The 16,574-nt window shown below is 38.2% G+C and overlaps 1 protein-coding gene across 2 annotated transcripts in view; it reads left to right on the forward strand.

Moving 5' to 3' along the window:
• EXT2 (exostosin glycosyltransferase 2) overlaps positions 1-16,574 on the forward strand; it is a 189,372-nt gene that overhangs the window by 125,392 nt on the left and 47,406 nt on the right. For both annotated transcript variants that reach the window (XM_036764388.1, XM_036764387.1), the window contains exon 10: positions 4,598-4,764. In XM_036764388.1, the coding sequence (XP_036620283.1) occupies positions 4,598-4,764 (167 nt within the window). The remainder of the gene's footprint in view (positions 1-4,597; positions 4,765-16,574) is intronic.

The raw sequence follows: 16,574 nt of genomic DNA on the forward strand, positions 1-16,574 counted from the left end.
CCGGGATCTATCTGTGGAGGCCAGTAAATGTTTAGATGAAGGGAAGTGTCTTCTCTCCATTGGTTGTTGTTTGCTTGTAAAAGCTGAGGCCTGGCCTAGGTTTAGTGAAGGGCAGGAAACTAAATTGCCTTTGGAAAACACCTTTTGGAAGTAGCTCTGCCCAAGTTGCCATCCCTGTTATGGGGGTCTCTTCTTCTCAGGTCCTAGTTGTTCTACTTGACTTCTCCCTCCCATATAGTAGGATTCCTTTGAGGGAAGGAGAAATTAGTGACAATACTTTTCCTTTCAGGCCTGCTAACACTATCATGTGTTCCCCATCATGAAGGCCTCCCCCTCACTGGAAGGAAAAGAAGGCAAGGATAGGAGCCAGAGTCAGTGCTGGCCCTTGGCTTCTCATCCCCAGCAGGAGCATCTCATGTAGCAGAGCTCTTCTCTGGCTCTGTGTGGTCAGTCTTGGGGCAGGAAATCATGCTGGTTACACTTTCAGTAAATATCAGGATTCAGTCCTCTTTCTTGAACCCAAGTTCCAAGTTCAGCTTCCCTGGCTAACGTTGTCCCCATCAAAATCTCAAAGCCTTTTGGCATCTGAAAACATTACAGGGTAAGTGGAAAGATTAGTTCTATTTCAACAATGCACCTCTTTGGATGTCCACATCTGGAAAACAAATAGGCCAAATTATCTATAGTTTTAATGTCAACACATCAAAATACAAACTTCAGCTGGCTCGGAGGAATATATGTGTTTTGCCCAAGTGGCAAACATACGCAGTGCTGCTTCTCCACTCTTGTGTGTTTGGATGCGAGTATGCACATGTGTTCTGTGTGTGTGTGTGATTGAATGGAACCCTTCGGTTGTCTGTGAGGGCCTAGGGACTCCTCAGAATTATGTTTTTAAATAGCTGAAAGGAAGCTAAACTTTGGTGGAGGTCAGTGAACATCAAGGTCTAATTATTTTTTCTCCTCTTGGTTTATGCGCTCCCTAAATTGTCTCTGCACACCTGGGGTCTCCAACCAGACCTCTGTCATCTCTAATCCAGAATCCCATCTCCTGAGTGTAGACATTAAGGAACTAAGACCCAAACTGTTTAGGTGACTTGCTCAAGTCTCCTGTCACCTCCCCATGTGGAAAAATAGTTCACATAGTAGAATTACAGAATTATAGGGCTTGGGAGTTAGAAGGACTTTTGGGGCTCATCTGGCCCCATCACTTTACAAATGGAGAAACTGAAACTAGAGAGGACAAGTGATTTGCCTTTGGTCACACAGTAAATTCATGGTACAGGGAAGGATTGTTGAAGGCCCTTTTCCTTATTGTGATAATTCAGGTGCAAAGACTCTTAGGTACTTAATCTGCTTTTTTTTTTTTCAGTCTTTGATCCATATCTTCTTTGTAGGCCCACTCCCACGCTCTTAGTTCTTAGTGAAAAGAGTTTGACCTAACTGTGCATCCAGGAAAAAGGAAATGTATACTGTAACCATTTAAACAGAAACCATGGAGCAGGCTGAAGTTCTTTGAGTGATCCTAAGCTTCTCCCTGAAGATCAGTGACTTCTAGGGGTGCTGTCTGGGGATGCCACAGACTCCCAGGAATTGAGGTTGGGCATCACCCAGAGGGCAGTGGTGAGGCTTCAGGTGTGTATAAGCAGAGAGTAGCCCATTACCATCGAGACTTGTGTACAACAAGTGGTATGAAGGTATCAGTGGTATCCAATAAACGATCCAAAGAGAAGATGGCCTCATTATATAGCAATGACCAATGGATAGCCTGCCGGCTTCTTGAAACATCCAGAGACTGTGAGGGAGGCATCTGGGACAGTGGTGGCCCTCCTCTTATGGATTGAGGGGAGGACACCAATTGTACTAGAGCAGGAGGGGTGTGATTTTCATTTTTAGATCAAGTACATTGAGATGTGTTGGCATATCAGTGCTTTTTTTCTGGCTTTCCCAAAAGGCTTTCTCTAGACTTGGCTTATGTAACTTAAACAACTTTGTGCCCAAGTTGTCCTGCCTAAAACCAACTGCCTTTGCTCCTCCCTTCTCATCTTCCCAGATATGTTGTGAGAAAAAAAAAATTCTGGAGATATGCATTTTACCAAAAAATCTTAATTTCATACTCTTTTAAATAGAACATTTTTTATTTTTAAGGAAATTGAACTGGAATTGGTTCAAGTCATTGTTAGCATGGAAGGGAATAAAAGACTTGTTCTACTGTCATCCACCTGTATAACTTAAGTCAAGATGAATATGGTGTTGTCTAGCAAATCCTGAATAATTTTTAAAAATTTAATATTTTATTTTTTCCCACTTATATTCCCAGTTTTTAACATTGTTTTTTTAAAATTTGAGTTCCAAATTCTTTTCTTCCCTTCTTCCATCTCTTCCCTCCCCCATCCTTGAGAACACAAGTAATTTGATAATAAGTAATACACATACAATCATGCAAAACATATTTCCATATTAACCATGTGAAAGAAAACACAGCCCCTCCCCCCAAAAAAAAAAACCCAAGAAAAATAAAGAAAGTTTAAAAAAAAAGGGTTCTGCAATCTGCATTCAGACTCTATCAGTTCTTTCTCTGGAGGTGTATAGCATTTTTAAAATCCTTTGGAATTCTCTTGGGTTATTGTACTGCTGAGAATAGCTAAGTCATTCATAGTTGATCATCATCAGTATAGCTGTTACTGTGTACAATGTTCTTTTGGTTCTGTTAGTTTTATTTTGTATCAGTTTATGTAAGTCTTTTGAGGCTTTTATGAGAGCATCCTGCTCATCATTTCTTATAGCACAGTAGTATTCCGTCACAATCATATACCACAACTTGTTCAGCCATTCCCCAATTGATGGGCAACCCCTTAATTTCCAATTCTTTGCCACCACTAAAAGAGCTGTCATAAATATTTTTGTACATATAGGTTTTTTTTCTTTTCATTCTTTTTTAAGAATCTCTTTGGGATATAGATCTAATAGTGGAATTGTTATGTGAAAGGGTATGCATGCTTTTATAGCCCTTTGGGCATAGATCCAAATTGCTCTCCACAGTGTTTGAATAAGTTCATAACTCCTCCAGCACTGCATTGGTGTCTCAATCTTCATACATCCTCTCCAATATTTGTCATTTTCCTTTTCTGTCATATTAGCCAATCTGATAGGTATCTCAGAGTTGCTTTAATTTGCATTTCTCTTAACAGTAGTGATTTGGAGCATTTTTTTTCATGACTAGATGGCGTTGATTACTTTGTCTGATACCTTCCTATTCATATCGTTTGACCATTTATCAATTGGTGATTTGCTTGTAGTCTTATAAATTTGACTTCTCTATATATTTGAGAAATGAGATCTTTGTGAGAGAAACTTGCTGTACATTTTTTCACAGTTATTACTGTTTATTTCCCCCTCTTTATCCTCTTCTCTTTCTCCTTTCAACCCTGTCCATCCTCAGAACCGTTTTGCTTGAGATTCTTGCCTCTCCAAATCCACCTTCTCTCCCATCAGCACCTCCCCCCTACCTTATCCCCTTCTCCTCCTATTTTCCTGTAGGGCAAGATAGATTTCTATACCCAACTGAGTGTGTATGTTATTTCCTGTTTGAGCCAATTCCTATGAGAGTTAAGTTCAAGCACTCCTCCCACATCCTCCATCTTCCCCTCCAATGTAAAAGCTCTTTCATGCCTCTTTTATATGAGATAACTGACCTCATTCTACCTCTTCCCTTCTCCCTTCTCCCAGTGCATCCTTTTTTCTCACCTCTTAATTGTTTTTTATATATCATCTCATAATATTCTGTTCACAACCTATATATCCCCTCTAACTGCCCTAATAATGAGGAAGTTCTTAGGAGTTAGAAGTATTGTCTGCCCGTATTTTATTTTCCCCTGTTGAAGTATAAGCTCTTTGAAGGCAGGAGCTATATAACTTTGTTTTGTATGCTCAATGCTGTACCCGGTGTTTTTTCCACAGTAGGTACACAATAGAGGTTTGGGGTTTTTTTGGGGGGGGCAGGGTAGTTGGGGTTAAGTGACTTGCCCAAGGTCACACAGCTAGTACATGTGTCAAGTGTCTGAGGCCAGATTTAAACTCAGGTCCTCCTGCTTCTAGGGCCAGTGCTCTACTCACTGTGCCACCTAGCTGCCCCCAAGGTTTGGTTTTTAATGTACAAACAAGATACCCATAAACCTCCTAATACTTGCCTTATAATCATAATAGCTTTCATTTCTACATCACTTTAATATTTCTCAAATTCTTCACATCAGTACCTTCAGGTTTGTAGTGTAAGTATTAGCACTTTTGTTTTCCTACTGAAGGACCCATGATTCAGACAAGTAAAACAACTTGTCCAGGATCCCACAAATCAGTGAGTGTGGGAGACAGAACTCAGCCATGGTTGTCTGCCCCCAGGCCAGTACTTTCTCCTAGACCTCATTGCCATAAGGAAAAGCTCATTTTTCAGGGACTGTCCCTCCCCACCATTCCCTTCCCCCATTTGGAAACAATCAGAAGTTAGCAAAATAAATATAACAATTACATACAAATATGCAATATATTTATGGTGAAATAAAATGAGTACCTACTTTCTCCTGTTTGGTGTTTCTCCTCTCAGATTCTCTTTGGCCCAAGATCCGCGTTCCTTTGAAAGTCGTGAGAACAGCTGAAAACAAACTGAGTAATCGTTTTTACCCGTATGATGAAATCGAAACAGAAGCAGTGCTTGCTATTGATGATGACATCATCATGCTGACTGCTGATGAGCTGCAGTTTGGTTATGAGGTAAGTCAGACGTGTTCATTGATCCATATGCACATATGTGTAGATGTATGGTTTTGTCTTGTTTTTTAAGGACTGGTTGCTGTTCAGCCATGTGTTAGATTTAGGAAAGATCAGTTCTCTCCTCTGGAGTCAGGGTTTCTCATCCCTTTATTAGGATTCAGAAGATGTCTATCCATAAGAATATGGGAAAGTTTTTGCTTGAAGACTTTGAGGGAAAACCTTATTCCAGAATTATAGTTTCTTCTTCTGAGTACACTCAAGGAAAGAGAGTTCTCTCAGGTATTCCCAAAGGAACCTCCTAAGGATTTAACAAAAACATAGAAGATGCTGCATTAAATGCACTCCTCCCCCACCCCAACTAATGCAGCCAAGTACCCTAACAGTAAAGCTGTCATTATGGGGAGCACCAGGCAGTGGGGACAAAAAGAAAGCAGACGGATGCCGTGGATGGCTCTGTCCCTGCTTTCCAAGTGGAAAGGCGAGTAGCCCTGCCTTCAGGGAGAGACCTCGTCTGTGTCACTGTTCAGCTGGAGGTGATGGATTAGGCCAGGTTCAGGGGTTAAGTATCGAGTGTAGCAGAGGTCTCCCCAGGGGAAAGTGCTGGGCTCTGGCTGGGTAAAAAGCAATAGGGATTGATGAGTGCTGTCAGGGAGGAAGTATATGAAATTCATGATGGAGACAGGCTTAGCCTAGTGACTGCTGTGGTAATGATGGTATCGAATCTAAGGAAAACAGAGAGTCCAAATCAATTAGCCACAGCTAGACACAGGGGAAAGTGACAAAATGTATTCCCCCAATTCACCTCCTTGAATAGAGGCAACTTCCTTCAGTTGGGTTCAGAAATGGCTTGGATTTGAAATTCTTAAGAAATAAGGAACTTTGATGAAGCTAATCCAGGCTTGGCGTGTGAATCCCACCAGATTTTATTAAAAAATCTTTGTATGAAGGATTTTGTTTATATGGATTTGTTTTTTAGGAAAATACATTTGAGACAGCATAGTGGAAAGAATACTGGCCTGGAGATCATTGAGCCTGGATTTGCTTTTCCATTAACTTGTCTGGCCGAATCAGTTTTCTATCTCCAGACATCACTTTCTTCATTTATTAAACAAGGATATTGAACTTTGAAGTTTCCTTCTAGCTCTACAGTTGTAGGAAATCAAAGAGCCTGTCCTCTCTGATGTTAACAACTAGATTTTATAACATTGGGTGAACTTAAGAGAAACTGCTATGGAACTGACAAATAGTGTTCCGACCGCCATATTAATGCCTCCATTATGAAAGGGCATGAGAGAGGGAACTCCCATGTGATGAAACTCCTTCTGCCAGTTGAGGCCGATATCTTCTTTGCCACTTGTTGTTTTAGGAAATTACCTAGAGCACTGAGATTTTTAATGATTTGCCCAGGGTCACACAGCCAATAATTTGTCATAGGCAGGACAGGAACCCAAGACTTCTTGGCTTTTAACTCCGTCCTACCCCAATGTTATATCTCACCTAACAGTGGTTTTAGAGAAAGAGTTGAGAGGCCAAATGAAAAAGTTTATACTCAATTTTCTCAGATTTCTTTCTTAAGCATTTGAAATAATTTTGATGCTGTATCCAAGGAAGGCTTCTCATAATCAGACCAGCATTCCCATAACTCTTAAGGTGTTTGCTTCTCCAGCCAAGTCACAGCCAGGAGAACAATGTCTTCTGATGGTATGTTATGTCATCACTGCTTCTAATTCCAAACTTTATATGTGAGTTTCCTTTACAACTGAGAGAAAAGAGAATGTTAGAGAAGGGTCTTTAAGGTACTTCCTTGTATTGTGGCTCAGATTTCTTTCTTTGAGAGGACAAACTACTTTTCCAGGATCAGAGTTGCCTAGAGGTAAAGGAATGAATTAAATGTTGAACTGTTGAATGTTTAGGCTGTAGAAGGCACAGGATAGGGGAGGGGGAGGAAGGGATTGCTGTCTCCAGATATTTAAAGGCCTGTCATTCATGTAGAAGACAGATTTGAATTGTTCAGCTTGGCTTCAGAGAGAGGAACCTGGAGCAATGGGCAGAAGGTGCAGGGAAATTTTGACTCTCTGAAAAAGGAGTAAAGCTTGTTAACAGTTAGAATCATCCAGAAGTGGGCGTGCTGCCTCTAGAGAGAACAGAGTTTCCATCTGTAAAGATCTTTCAGTGAAAGCTCATTGATGAATTTGTCAAGGATGCTCTCCGGGGAATTTCTGCTCAGACTTACGTTGATGAGATGAACTCTGATCTTTCTAAGGAACTGAGGTCCTGTGATCTATGGCCTCATTTAAGTCCTGTTTAATTCTTGGATTCTAAAGGCTTTGATGGGCATTGATAATTTCTGATTTCCCTAATGTGATAAATGACTGAGAATAAAAAATAATTTATTATACAGCTGCTGTATGCTGGGCAAAATTCTAAAAATGGAGTTGCAAATTTTAAAAATGAGAACATCCCTTACCCTCAAGGAACTTGCATTCTAATTAGGGAAGATGACACATTTAGGAGAGTGGTGACCAGAGAAGAGAGTATCTGCGGAGTCACAGGGATGGAGATTTGATGTATAGAGCAGTCAGTTGGAAGGTACTTTTTAGAAGTTCAAGAGGTGGAAAGCAGGGGAAACAGGAAAATGCCCTGGGTGGATGACTGAATGGGATGTGAAAGTGAAACATGGTCTGGTATGGAGTTGGGCACCAGCTAGATATAGTGAGTTAGGTAAGGTTGGATTCACTCAGACAATAGTTAAGGCTGCTAGACTCCAGACTGACAGTTCCAAAGATGATTAGATTAATTTCCCCAGGGACACTGGGGATATGAATCCTAGAGGTCCAGAGGAATATGACAATGTCAGCAAATACATGACAAGATAGCCTGGGTGGATGGCTGGATAAGATGCAGTGATGATGTCAGTTACAGCCTATGCTTGTCTTTTCATCTTGATTCTAAAAGAGATTAAAATATTATCAATAAAAAGGAATCAATGAGGAGAACGGACAAAACTTGGCAGAATTGAATTTGTTTCTTCCACTTCTTTCTACTGTTATTTACCTTTAAAAATCATTAGAGTACTTGACTCATGAAAACATCTCTCTAGAAGGAAGACAAAATACAGGCTGACACAGCTATAAGTATGTGACAAAATGGAGAGGGAGAAGATACTAAGATCTCTGTCAGTATTTTCTTAGCTGGAATTTTAAACTGATTTTACCAGTAGTCACTAGATTATGATTTGGTCATCATTTCAGTATTTTGTTGAAAATAATTCAGGAAAAAGGTGAAAAGTTTCTAAGAGCCCATACTTTCAGTGTTTTTTCTGATGTCTCTTTTGTGCTATGATGGACAGAGAGTAAGTTGTTTGCATTGCCTGTCTTCACATTCCATCTTGAGTCACTGTTTAAAACAAGAAGCTATGTTTGGTATGTACAGAAGGCACAGATGGTGACTAATTTAGCATTCAGGAAAACTTGTGTAGAATGTGAAGAGAAAATGAGCTGGTTGTGTTCCCAACATTACACTTTTTTGGTGCCAACCTGTTAAAGAAAGCACCATGTTTACTACTGAAAGAAAAGGAAGTGAGGACTTTTGGGTCATGTAACCAATAAGATGAAGTTTAGGTATTTGCTCCAGTCCCCAGTAACACTCAAAGTGCTCACAAAAAGGAATTCTGCACCAAGGATAGAGCTATCATAGTTGTTTCTAAGGACAAACAACCCAACAAAGCAACAGCTTTCTGGCAGGATGTACAAACTGACTTGTAGATTTCACATTGGGATCCATGAAGGAATTTCCCCCCTGCCATAGACTCTGATGGCAAACTTCAACACTTCTTTTCCCCCAGCATTCTGTGGCCACAAACTGTGAACATCAGCTCTGCCCAGGCATTTAAGGTGGAGATAGTGGTAAGGGGAAGAGGGAGAGATTATCAGAGGGAAAGATTATTCTACTTCCTGGGTCAGCCTTAATTTAGGGAATCCCAAAGCAATAGGAACTCTGCTCCAGTGCCCACCTTGTCTTCCTCCAATCCTACGGAAAGTGACTGATGCCGACTCATCCCTGTCAGAGCTAAAGATTAGAGGGAACTGGGGCAGGGAACCAATGTGTGTAGCTTCATAGCAACTGAAGGAGAGGGCCCTGGAATCCATTTGGAACTAATCTTGTCCCCCCAGAAGCTACATAAGTGAAATGTTGGTGAAAAGTAAATTCTTCAGCATGAGAGGAAGCTGAGACAACTTTGGCATCTAGCTTTTATGATAAAGCCACCATCAAGTTAGGGGGAGTCAGAAAGCAAGCAACAGGGGGACATAAAGGAAAAAGACTAAAACTGCCAGTGTTCTCTAGGGGAGGAAAAGTCAGTTAAAAACCTAGAGCACAGACAGATAAATCAACAGATACTAAAATCAGAAGGCAAGATGACTACCAAACATCCAAGAGATTGCACACCTCTCTAAATAAATACTACAAGACAGAAGAAATAGAACCAACACACTTGATGAAACACAAAACTCTATGGATTCCCAAGAGAGTATGAAACCATAGCAGAATGTTCCAGAATGCGCCAAGAAGGAGGTAACGATCTTTCAAGAAGACTGAACAAATACATGGCAGAATTTATGGCCTTCACAGAAGAAATAATTAGCAGAATAGAAAAACTCGAATCCACAGTGGCAAGTCTCCTGAAAGAAGCAAAAAAGGGGATAAGAGATTGGGAATATAAGTACACAAGTGAAGGACAATCTGGAAGAAAAGCAAAGAGCAATATTGTTAAAAGCACATGTGACGTCTATGCCAGCAGGTACATTAATCTTAAACAGAAGATACACAGAGACAAACACTATAATGTGAGAAATAATACCAGAAAAATACCCAGAACTTAGGAATATAGAAAACAAAATACTAAAGTACCTGTCACATGATAGGCACATGATAAATGCTTATTTCCTTCCTTCCTTCCTTCCTTCCTTTCTTCCTTCCTTCCTTCCCATAGAAAGAATATGCATATCTCCTAAGAAAAAATGAAAGCAAATTGAGCTGCTGACCCTGAGGCACAGTGGATACATTTAATAGTTCCAATGACAGACAATAATTCTGCAAGAAACCAGGAAAAAGACCTTCAAATATGAAGGAAAGGAAATTAAAATAACATAAGACTTTCTGTGTAATTACCAAGGAAGGAGTAAGTAATGAAATAAATTACCCCATCTCAAGAGACTATTTAAAAAAACCCCAACTATTATGAGAAAGCCACCTATTGGGTCACATAACCAGAGGGTTCATTAAGAGATTTCTTTCTAAAAGTACACAGAGTAATAAAGAAGGCAGAATTTAAAGAAACAAAGTTATAATGGAGAAGTAGGTCTGAGATATCATGGGCTAAACCTCCTAACCTTCCTTCTCCCTTTCCACGTGAATCACTGTATTTTGGTAGGTCTAAATTGCAGAATTGAAAGCTAAATAAAAGAATAGAGAGGAAGTGGAAGACTGAGAGAAATTTATGATATATTATAATCAAGTTTGTGAGTACCAGGGAGGAAAGATAACTCACTCCTAAAGTCTCTTAGCAAGAAGAAGGACTTTAAGATATTGCATGCAGTATCAGAAGGAAGAATTCAAACAGAGGGAAAAAAAAAGGGGAAATCTTGACCTAATTGAGGGGAGGAGTCCCACTGAAGAGCACTCCCATGGGGACAAGAGATATTCTGTAATGAGAAATGTGCCCTTACTATGGGCTCAGTTTGGGGTGGGGTGGGGGCGGGGGGGGGTAGAGTTCATGCCTGGGAAAACTACCTCCTCTGAGATAGTATTGTCCTTTCAAGGGCAGTGTCCTGCCTCAAGAGAAGGGAAGTCAGAGTCCTGGGGCCAACTGGCATGTGGCATTGAATTGCAAATAAGTCAGTCAGTCAACAAATATTTATGTACTTCCTATGTGTCAGGAGGCAGAAGTATATGAAAGCAGAAGTGACATGCTTCACTGCAGTGGTGCTCAGCCAGGGCACTAAGGAATAGAGGGAAGCAGGGCAAAGCACCCATTTGTCACTGCTGCCAGACCAGACCTGCATGAAGCAAAGGATCCTGCAACCACCTGGGGCCAGTTTTGTCCTTGAGGGAGTCACTTGAGACAGGGACTGAAGCCAGTGAAATTCCTCCAGCATGGAAAGAGTCTGTGACAGCTTTGAGGTCCAGCCTTCAGGGGAACTGCCATTAAAGGACAAGTTAGAAAGTGAGCAAAGGGAACATGAGGAAAAAAAACAAAAAAGAAATTACCAGAAATCTTAGGAGGAAGAAAATGCAGTTAAAAGCCTTGAGCAAAATCAGATAAATCAACAGGGAAGAAAATAATAACAGAAGGGAAGATGGCCCCCCAAATGAATCCAAACTTGCTTATTCAGATACATTGTAAGACAAAGGGAGATAAGGCAAAGACCCTGGCTGGGGTGGCAAACCTGTGGCCTTGAGGCCACATGTGACCCTCTAGGTCCTCAAGTTTGGCCCTTTGACTGAGCCCAACTTTTTTTTTTTTACTATAATATTTAAATTTATTATTATTTAACTCAAAAGTTTCTAAAACATGCCCATTTTCTAGAATTTTCTATGATCTGCTCATAAGAATCACAGCTGATTGTGGATATAAATTCAAGTTTATGACTTTTTTCCCTCATATTTTTTTTTTCGCATTGAATTAATTTATGCACTAGTCAAGTCGTGGAGAAGAATTTTGACCAATGGAATGAATCATGAGAAAGAAGAGACAGAACCAAAAAAAAACCCCAAAAACAAAAACAAAAAAAGAAGCAAAAAAGGCGAGCATGTAGTACGCCTCGATCTGTATTCAAACTTCGCAGTTCTTTCTCTGGATGAAGATAGCATTCTCCATCGTGAGTCCCCTGGAGTTGTCCTTGCCCCTTAGGTTGCTGAGAAAAGCGCAGTATGTCAGGGTTGGTCCTCACGGGATCCATATATCTGTGTCTGTGCACAACGTTCTCCTGGCTCTGCTCCACTCACTCAGCATTATGTCGTGTAGGTTTTTCCAGGTTGTTATGAAGTCTGCATCATCCCCATTTCTTATGGCACAATAGTATTCCATCACCTTCATATACCACAGCTTGTTCAGCCATTCCCCAATTGATGGGCATCCCTTTGATTTCCAATTCTTAGCTACCACAAAAAGAGCTGCTATAAATATTTTTGTACATATGGGTCCTTTTCCCGCTTGTGTGATTTCTTTGGGATACAACCCTAGAAGTGGTATTGCTGGGTCAAAGGGTATGAACATTTTGAGCCCAACTTTTGAATACAAATACACAGAAGTGAAGATCAACCTGAAAGAAAAGAAAAACAAAATGATAATGTTATAAGAACATATGATCCTTATACAAATAAAACCGGTCTTGAAGACAGACCATGCATAGACAACCAAAGGATCATAGGTCTCCCAAAAGAATGTAACAATGAAAAAAACAGCTATAAATACCAGAATGCAAGAAAAAATGCAAGAAAATTGTCCATTACTTATGAGCACTGAAAACAAAATACCAATTGAAATAATACACAAATTGCCTCTAGAAAACAAAAACCAATGGAAAGAAAGACAGGAACAGGCATTTATTAAGTGATTATGTACCAGGCACTGTGCTAAGCACTTTACAAATATTATCTCATTTGCTGCAAACCACAAGAAACATAGCAATTAAATTGAACAGTTCCAAAAACAAACAACAAATTCTTCAAGAGACTAGGAAAAGACCTTTAAATATGAAGGAAAGATTTTTGAATAACAGGACTATCAGGTACTCACCAGAAACTAAAGATGGGAATGGAATTATGTGTTCCAAAAATTATGGGCCTCAAGATGAACCCCTAAGCAAAATCCCCTGCAGACTTCAGCTAAGTCATCCATGTTAGATGATGGAGGTTCAATAAAAGAAAGGCATTTGAAGCATGTCTACAAAAAACAAACAAACAAAACCCAAACAGATTATTTGCTTTGCAGACTCCCCAGACAAGAGAAACATAAGAAAGATAAACAAATACAGCAACCAAGTAAAGCACAAGTAATGAAATTGCCCCCTCGAAGAAAGACAAAAACAAACAAACAAAAAACTAGAAAGAGAAAGACTTCTATGAGGTAAGAAACAACATAACAGAGGGACAAATAAGAGACTTCTCTCTAAAAGGATTCGATGAGCCTATGGGTGAGAGAAGAACTTAACTAAGAGAGTGGAAGAGGAACAGGCCTAAAACATCATGGACTAAGCCTCCAGTAAATCACTGTTTTTGTGAGACTAAACTGCAGAATGGGAAGGCTTATAACAGGGGAGGGGGAAGAAGATTGAGAGAAATATGTGATGTACCCTAAGCAAGTCAGTGGCAAATGATTCCTATGGGCTGTGAGGAAGAAAAGGGGCTATAGGAGAATGGGCAAGGTTACAAAGGAAAGGTAGGAGTAGGTCACTGAGAAAAGAAGTTGAACAGAAAGAGAAGGGGGTTTTACTGAACTAAGAAAAAAAAAGCGAGAAAGAATTCTATAACTAGATAGAGGGGCAAAAGAAAAAGGAATTAACAAGTTAAGTACAAGTGCAAAATGAGGTGAAAGGGGAGCAAATAGAAGGGTGAAGGGGCTACAGGGAGGTAGGAAGAGAGCCACAAAATCAGCTCGTGCCTTGAAGTAGATTAAGCAGAAATAACGAGAGACAGTGTACTGTCTTTACAGAGAAAGAGTAGGACAATCCTAATTCAGGAAAAAAGAAAGCAGTATTAGAGACAAATGGAGGATAATATAAAACCTAATTCTCATAACTTTAAATGTAAATAAATCAAACCGAGCAATCAAACAAAAGAGAGTGGCAGATTGGATAAGAAAAAAAAAAACCTCGCAATCAGTTGCTTACAAGAATCATACTTAAAAAAGCAAATACCTAAACAGAATAACAATGAGTGGCTAGAACAGAATTTACTTTTTCAATATACGAGTCCTGAAGAAGCAGGTCTGCAGTTATGCTATCAGACAAACCAAAAGTAGAAATTCATAGCATACAGCTAAACAAAGAAACCACATTATGCTGAAAGCAGCCATATATAACAAATCAATATCAATATCAAATGTATGTACCCCAAATGCTATAGCATCTAAATCCATAAAGAAAAAATGAACTGAATTATAAGAAGACAATTATAATACAATAAGAGCAGGAGACTTTTATTGTCCCTTTCTCAATTTTGGACAAATTTAACAAATAGCTAACAAGGGTGAAAATATAGAGCAAATTGTTGGAGAAAGTCACAAAAGACTTAAAAGGGACTGCTAAAGAATATACATATATCTCAGCACCACATGGAGCTTTTACAAAAAGTGACTTTGTGTTCGGGCAGGGAGATATTGCAAATAAATGAGAAAAGGCAGAAATAGTAAATACATTGTTTACAACCCGTAATTCAACAAAAAACAGTTAAGAGGGTACAAGCAAAAAACCTAGACTCCTATGGAGACTTAACAAGGGAATCCTAAATAATGAATTGATCAGAAAACAAATCATAGAAACAATTGATAATTATGTAAAAGAAAATTATACTGAAATAAACATGACACAATTTCCAGAATGCAAGTAAAGTGGTCCTCAGGGGAAAAAGTCATATCGCTGAAAACATACACTAACAAAGTAGAACTGAATGTTACTTTAAAAAACTTAGCCAACAAATAAATAAACCCCGAAAAGGCATGAAAGAGGAGACATTCAAAATTAGAGGAAAAAGCTGAAACTGGAAACCAAAAATAGCATAGAAGTGATAAAACTAAAAGTTGGTTCACTGAAAATATGAAAAGAATTAAACCTTTAGCCAAGCTTATTAAAAAGAGCAAGTCAGAAAATCAAAATAGCAAAAGATCAAGGTGAAATCACAGTAAAACCAGGAGAAATAAAAAGAATTAATAGAACCTACTTTGCAGAGTTATATATTAACAAAACTGAGAATACAAAAGCAATAGAAAAATATAACTGAAACTAGTTGAGTATTAAGTAGAGATTTTAAATGATCCAATCTGATAAAAGGAAATGGAAGTAGCTATAAAGGAACTATTACAAGGGAAAAAATGAAAAATAAAAGTTGGTTCTAATGGATTCACAGGATAATTATGTCTAACTTAAAAACAATTATTACCAATACTACACATTATTCTCAAAAGTTGAGAAAGAAAGCACTCCAAGAATTATAGATCAATGTCATTAATTAGTACTAATTACAAAATTTTAAATAAAATCTTATCAGACTACATCACTTCACTGAAGAAATTATTCGTTATGTTCAAGTTGGATTTACACCAGGAATGTAAGGATGGTTTAACATTTGGAGAACAATCAACATAATTAATTATGTTAAAAACAAAAACATCTAAAATTACATGATTTTTTCATTAGATGCAAAAAAAAGCCTTTGATAAAATGTAACACTTATTTAATCTAAAAATCCTATAAAGCATAGGCATAAAGGGACTTTTTAATATCATAAAAAGTATCTAAAACCAAAAGCAAGCATCAAGTGTAATGAAAATACCTTAGAAGCTTTCCCAGTAAATACAGCAGTAAAGCAAGGATGCTAATTCTCCTTGCTACTCTGTGATAGTGTTCTAGAAATACTTGCAATAGCAAGAAGACAAGAGGAAGAAATTAAAGGCATAAATATAGGCAAAGAGTAGATAAAAAGGCCCATATTTGCTGATGACATGATGGTTTACTTAGAAATTCCTGGGGAGTCAGCAAAACTATTGATAATTAATAGCTAAACAGAGTTGTAGGCTATAAAATAAACCTATAAAAATTAACAGCATTTTATATGATAATGAAATCCAAGAGGCAATGATAAAAAAGGAAATCACATTCAAAATAACTACAAATGCATAAAATATTTGGGTATCAGTTCTTCCAAAGCACTCAAAATACTTGTATAGATTCAACTACAAAAATGTTCCAAAGAAACAAAGAATAACTTTATAGCTGGAAGAATGTTAAGTTCTCATGACTGAAACTATGCCAGTATAATAAAAATTACAATATCAGTTAATTTATAGTTTTAATGCTAACAATCAAACTATCAAAGGGATACTTTATAGCACTCAATAAAATAATAACTAATTTCATTTGGAGAAACAAAAGATCTAGAATATCAAGAGAAATAATATAAAAATGTAGGGATTAAGGTGGAATAGTACTTTCAGACTTCAAAGTATATAAATCAGCAGTCATTAGAAGCATTTGGAATTGGTTAAAAAATAAAGAAGCAAATCAGTGGAACATACCAAACAAGGGAGAATCAGAAACAATGCAACTCAATGTGGAACTGGATTCAGTGTTTGATAAACTGAAAAACATAAATTACTTAAGAAAGAACTCCCTATTTGATATAAACTACTGGGAAAACTGGAAAGCAATCTGGCAGAAATTGAGGTTAGACCTTATTACTTATTCCATAATAAAATCGATATGAGATCTTAATATTAAAGATCATACCTTAAAAAAACATTAGAAAAGAAGCATCTTTCACATCTATGGGTGGGGGAGACATTCTTAACCAAACAAGGAATACAGGCAGTTACAAAATTTAAGATAAATAACTTTGACTCTATGAAACTTAAGTCCCTCTGTACAAGCAAAATTAATGCATCTCAAATAAGAAGGGCAGTGGTTCAATTGGAAATACATATGTGTATGCATTATATTTGCATGTTAAAAAACAAATGCCATTCCCCAAATGTTAAATGGTCAAAGGATATGAGTAAAGTCCTTGGTTGCTGTGTTTGTTTACCCTTCTTGTAT

The sequence above is a fragment of the Trichosurus vulpecula genome, chromosome 6 (genome assembly GCF_011100635.1).
Source record: "Trichosurus vulpecula isolate mTriVul1 chromosome 6, mTriVul1.pri, whole genome shotgun sequence".
In the NCBI taxonomy this organism is placed as follows: Eukaryota; Metazoa; Chordata; class Mammalia; order Diprotodontia; family Phalangeridae; genus Trichosurus; species Trichosurus vulpecula.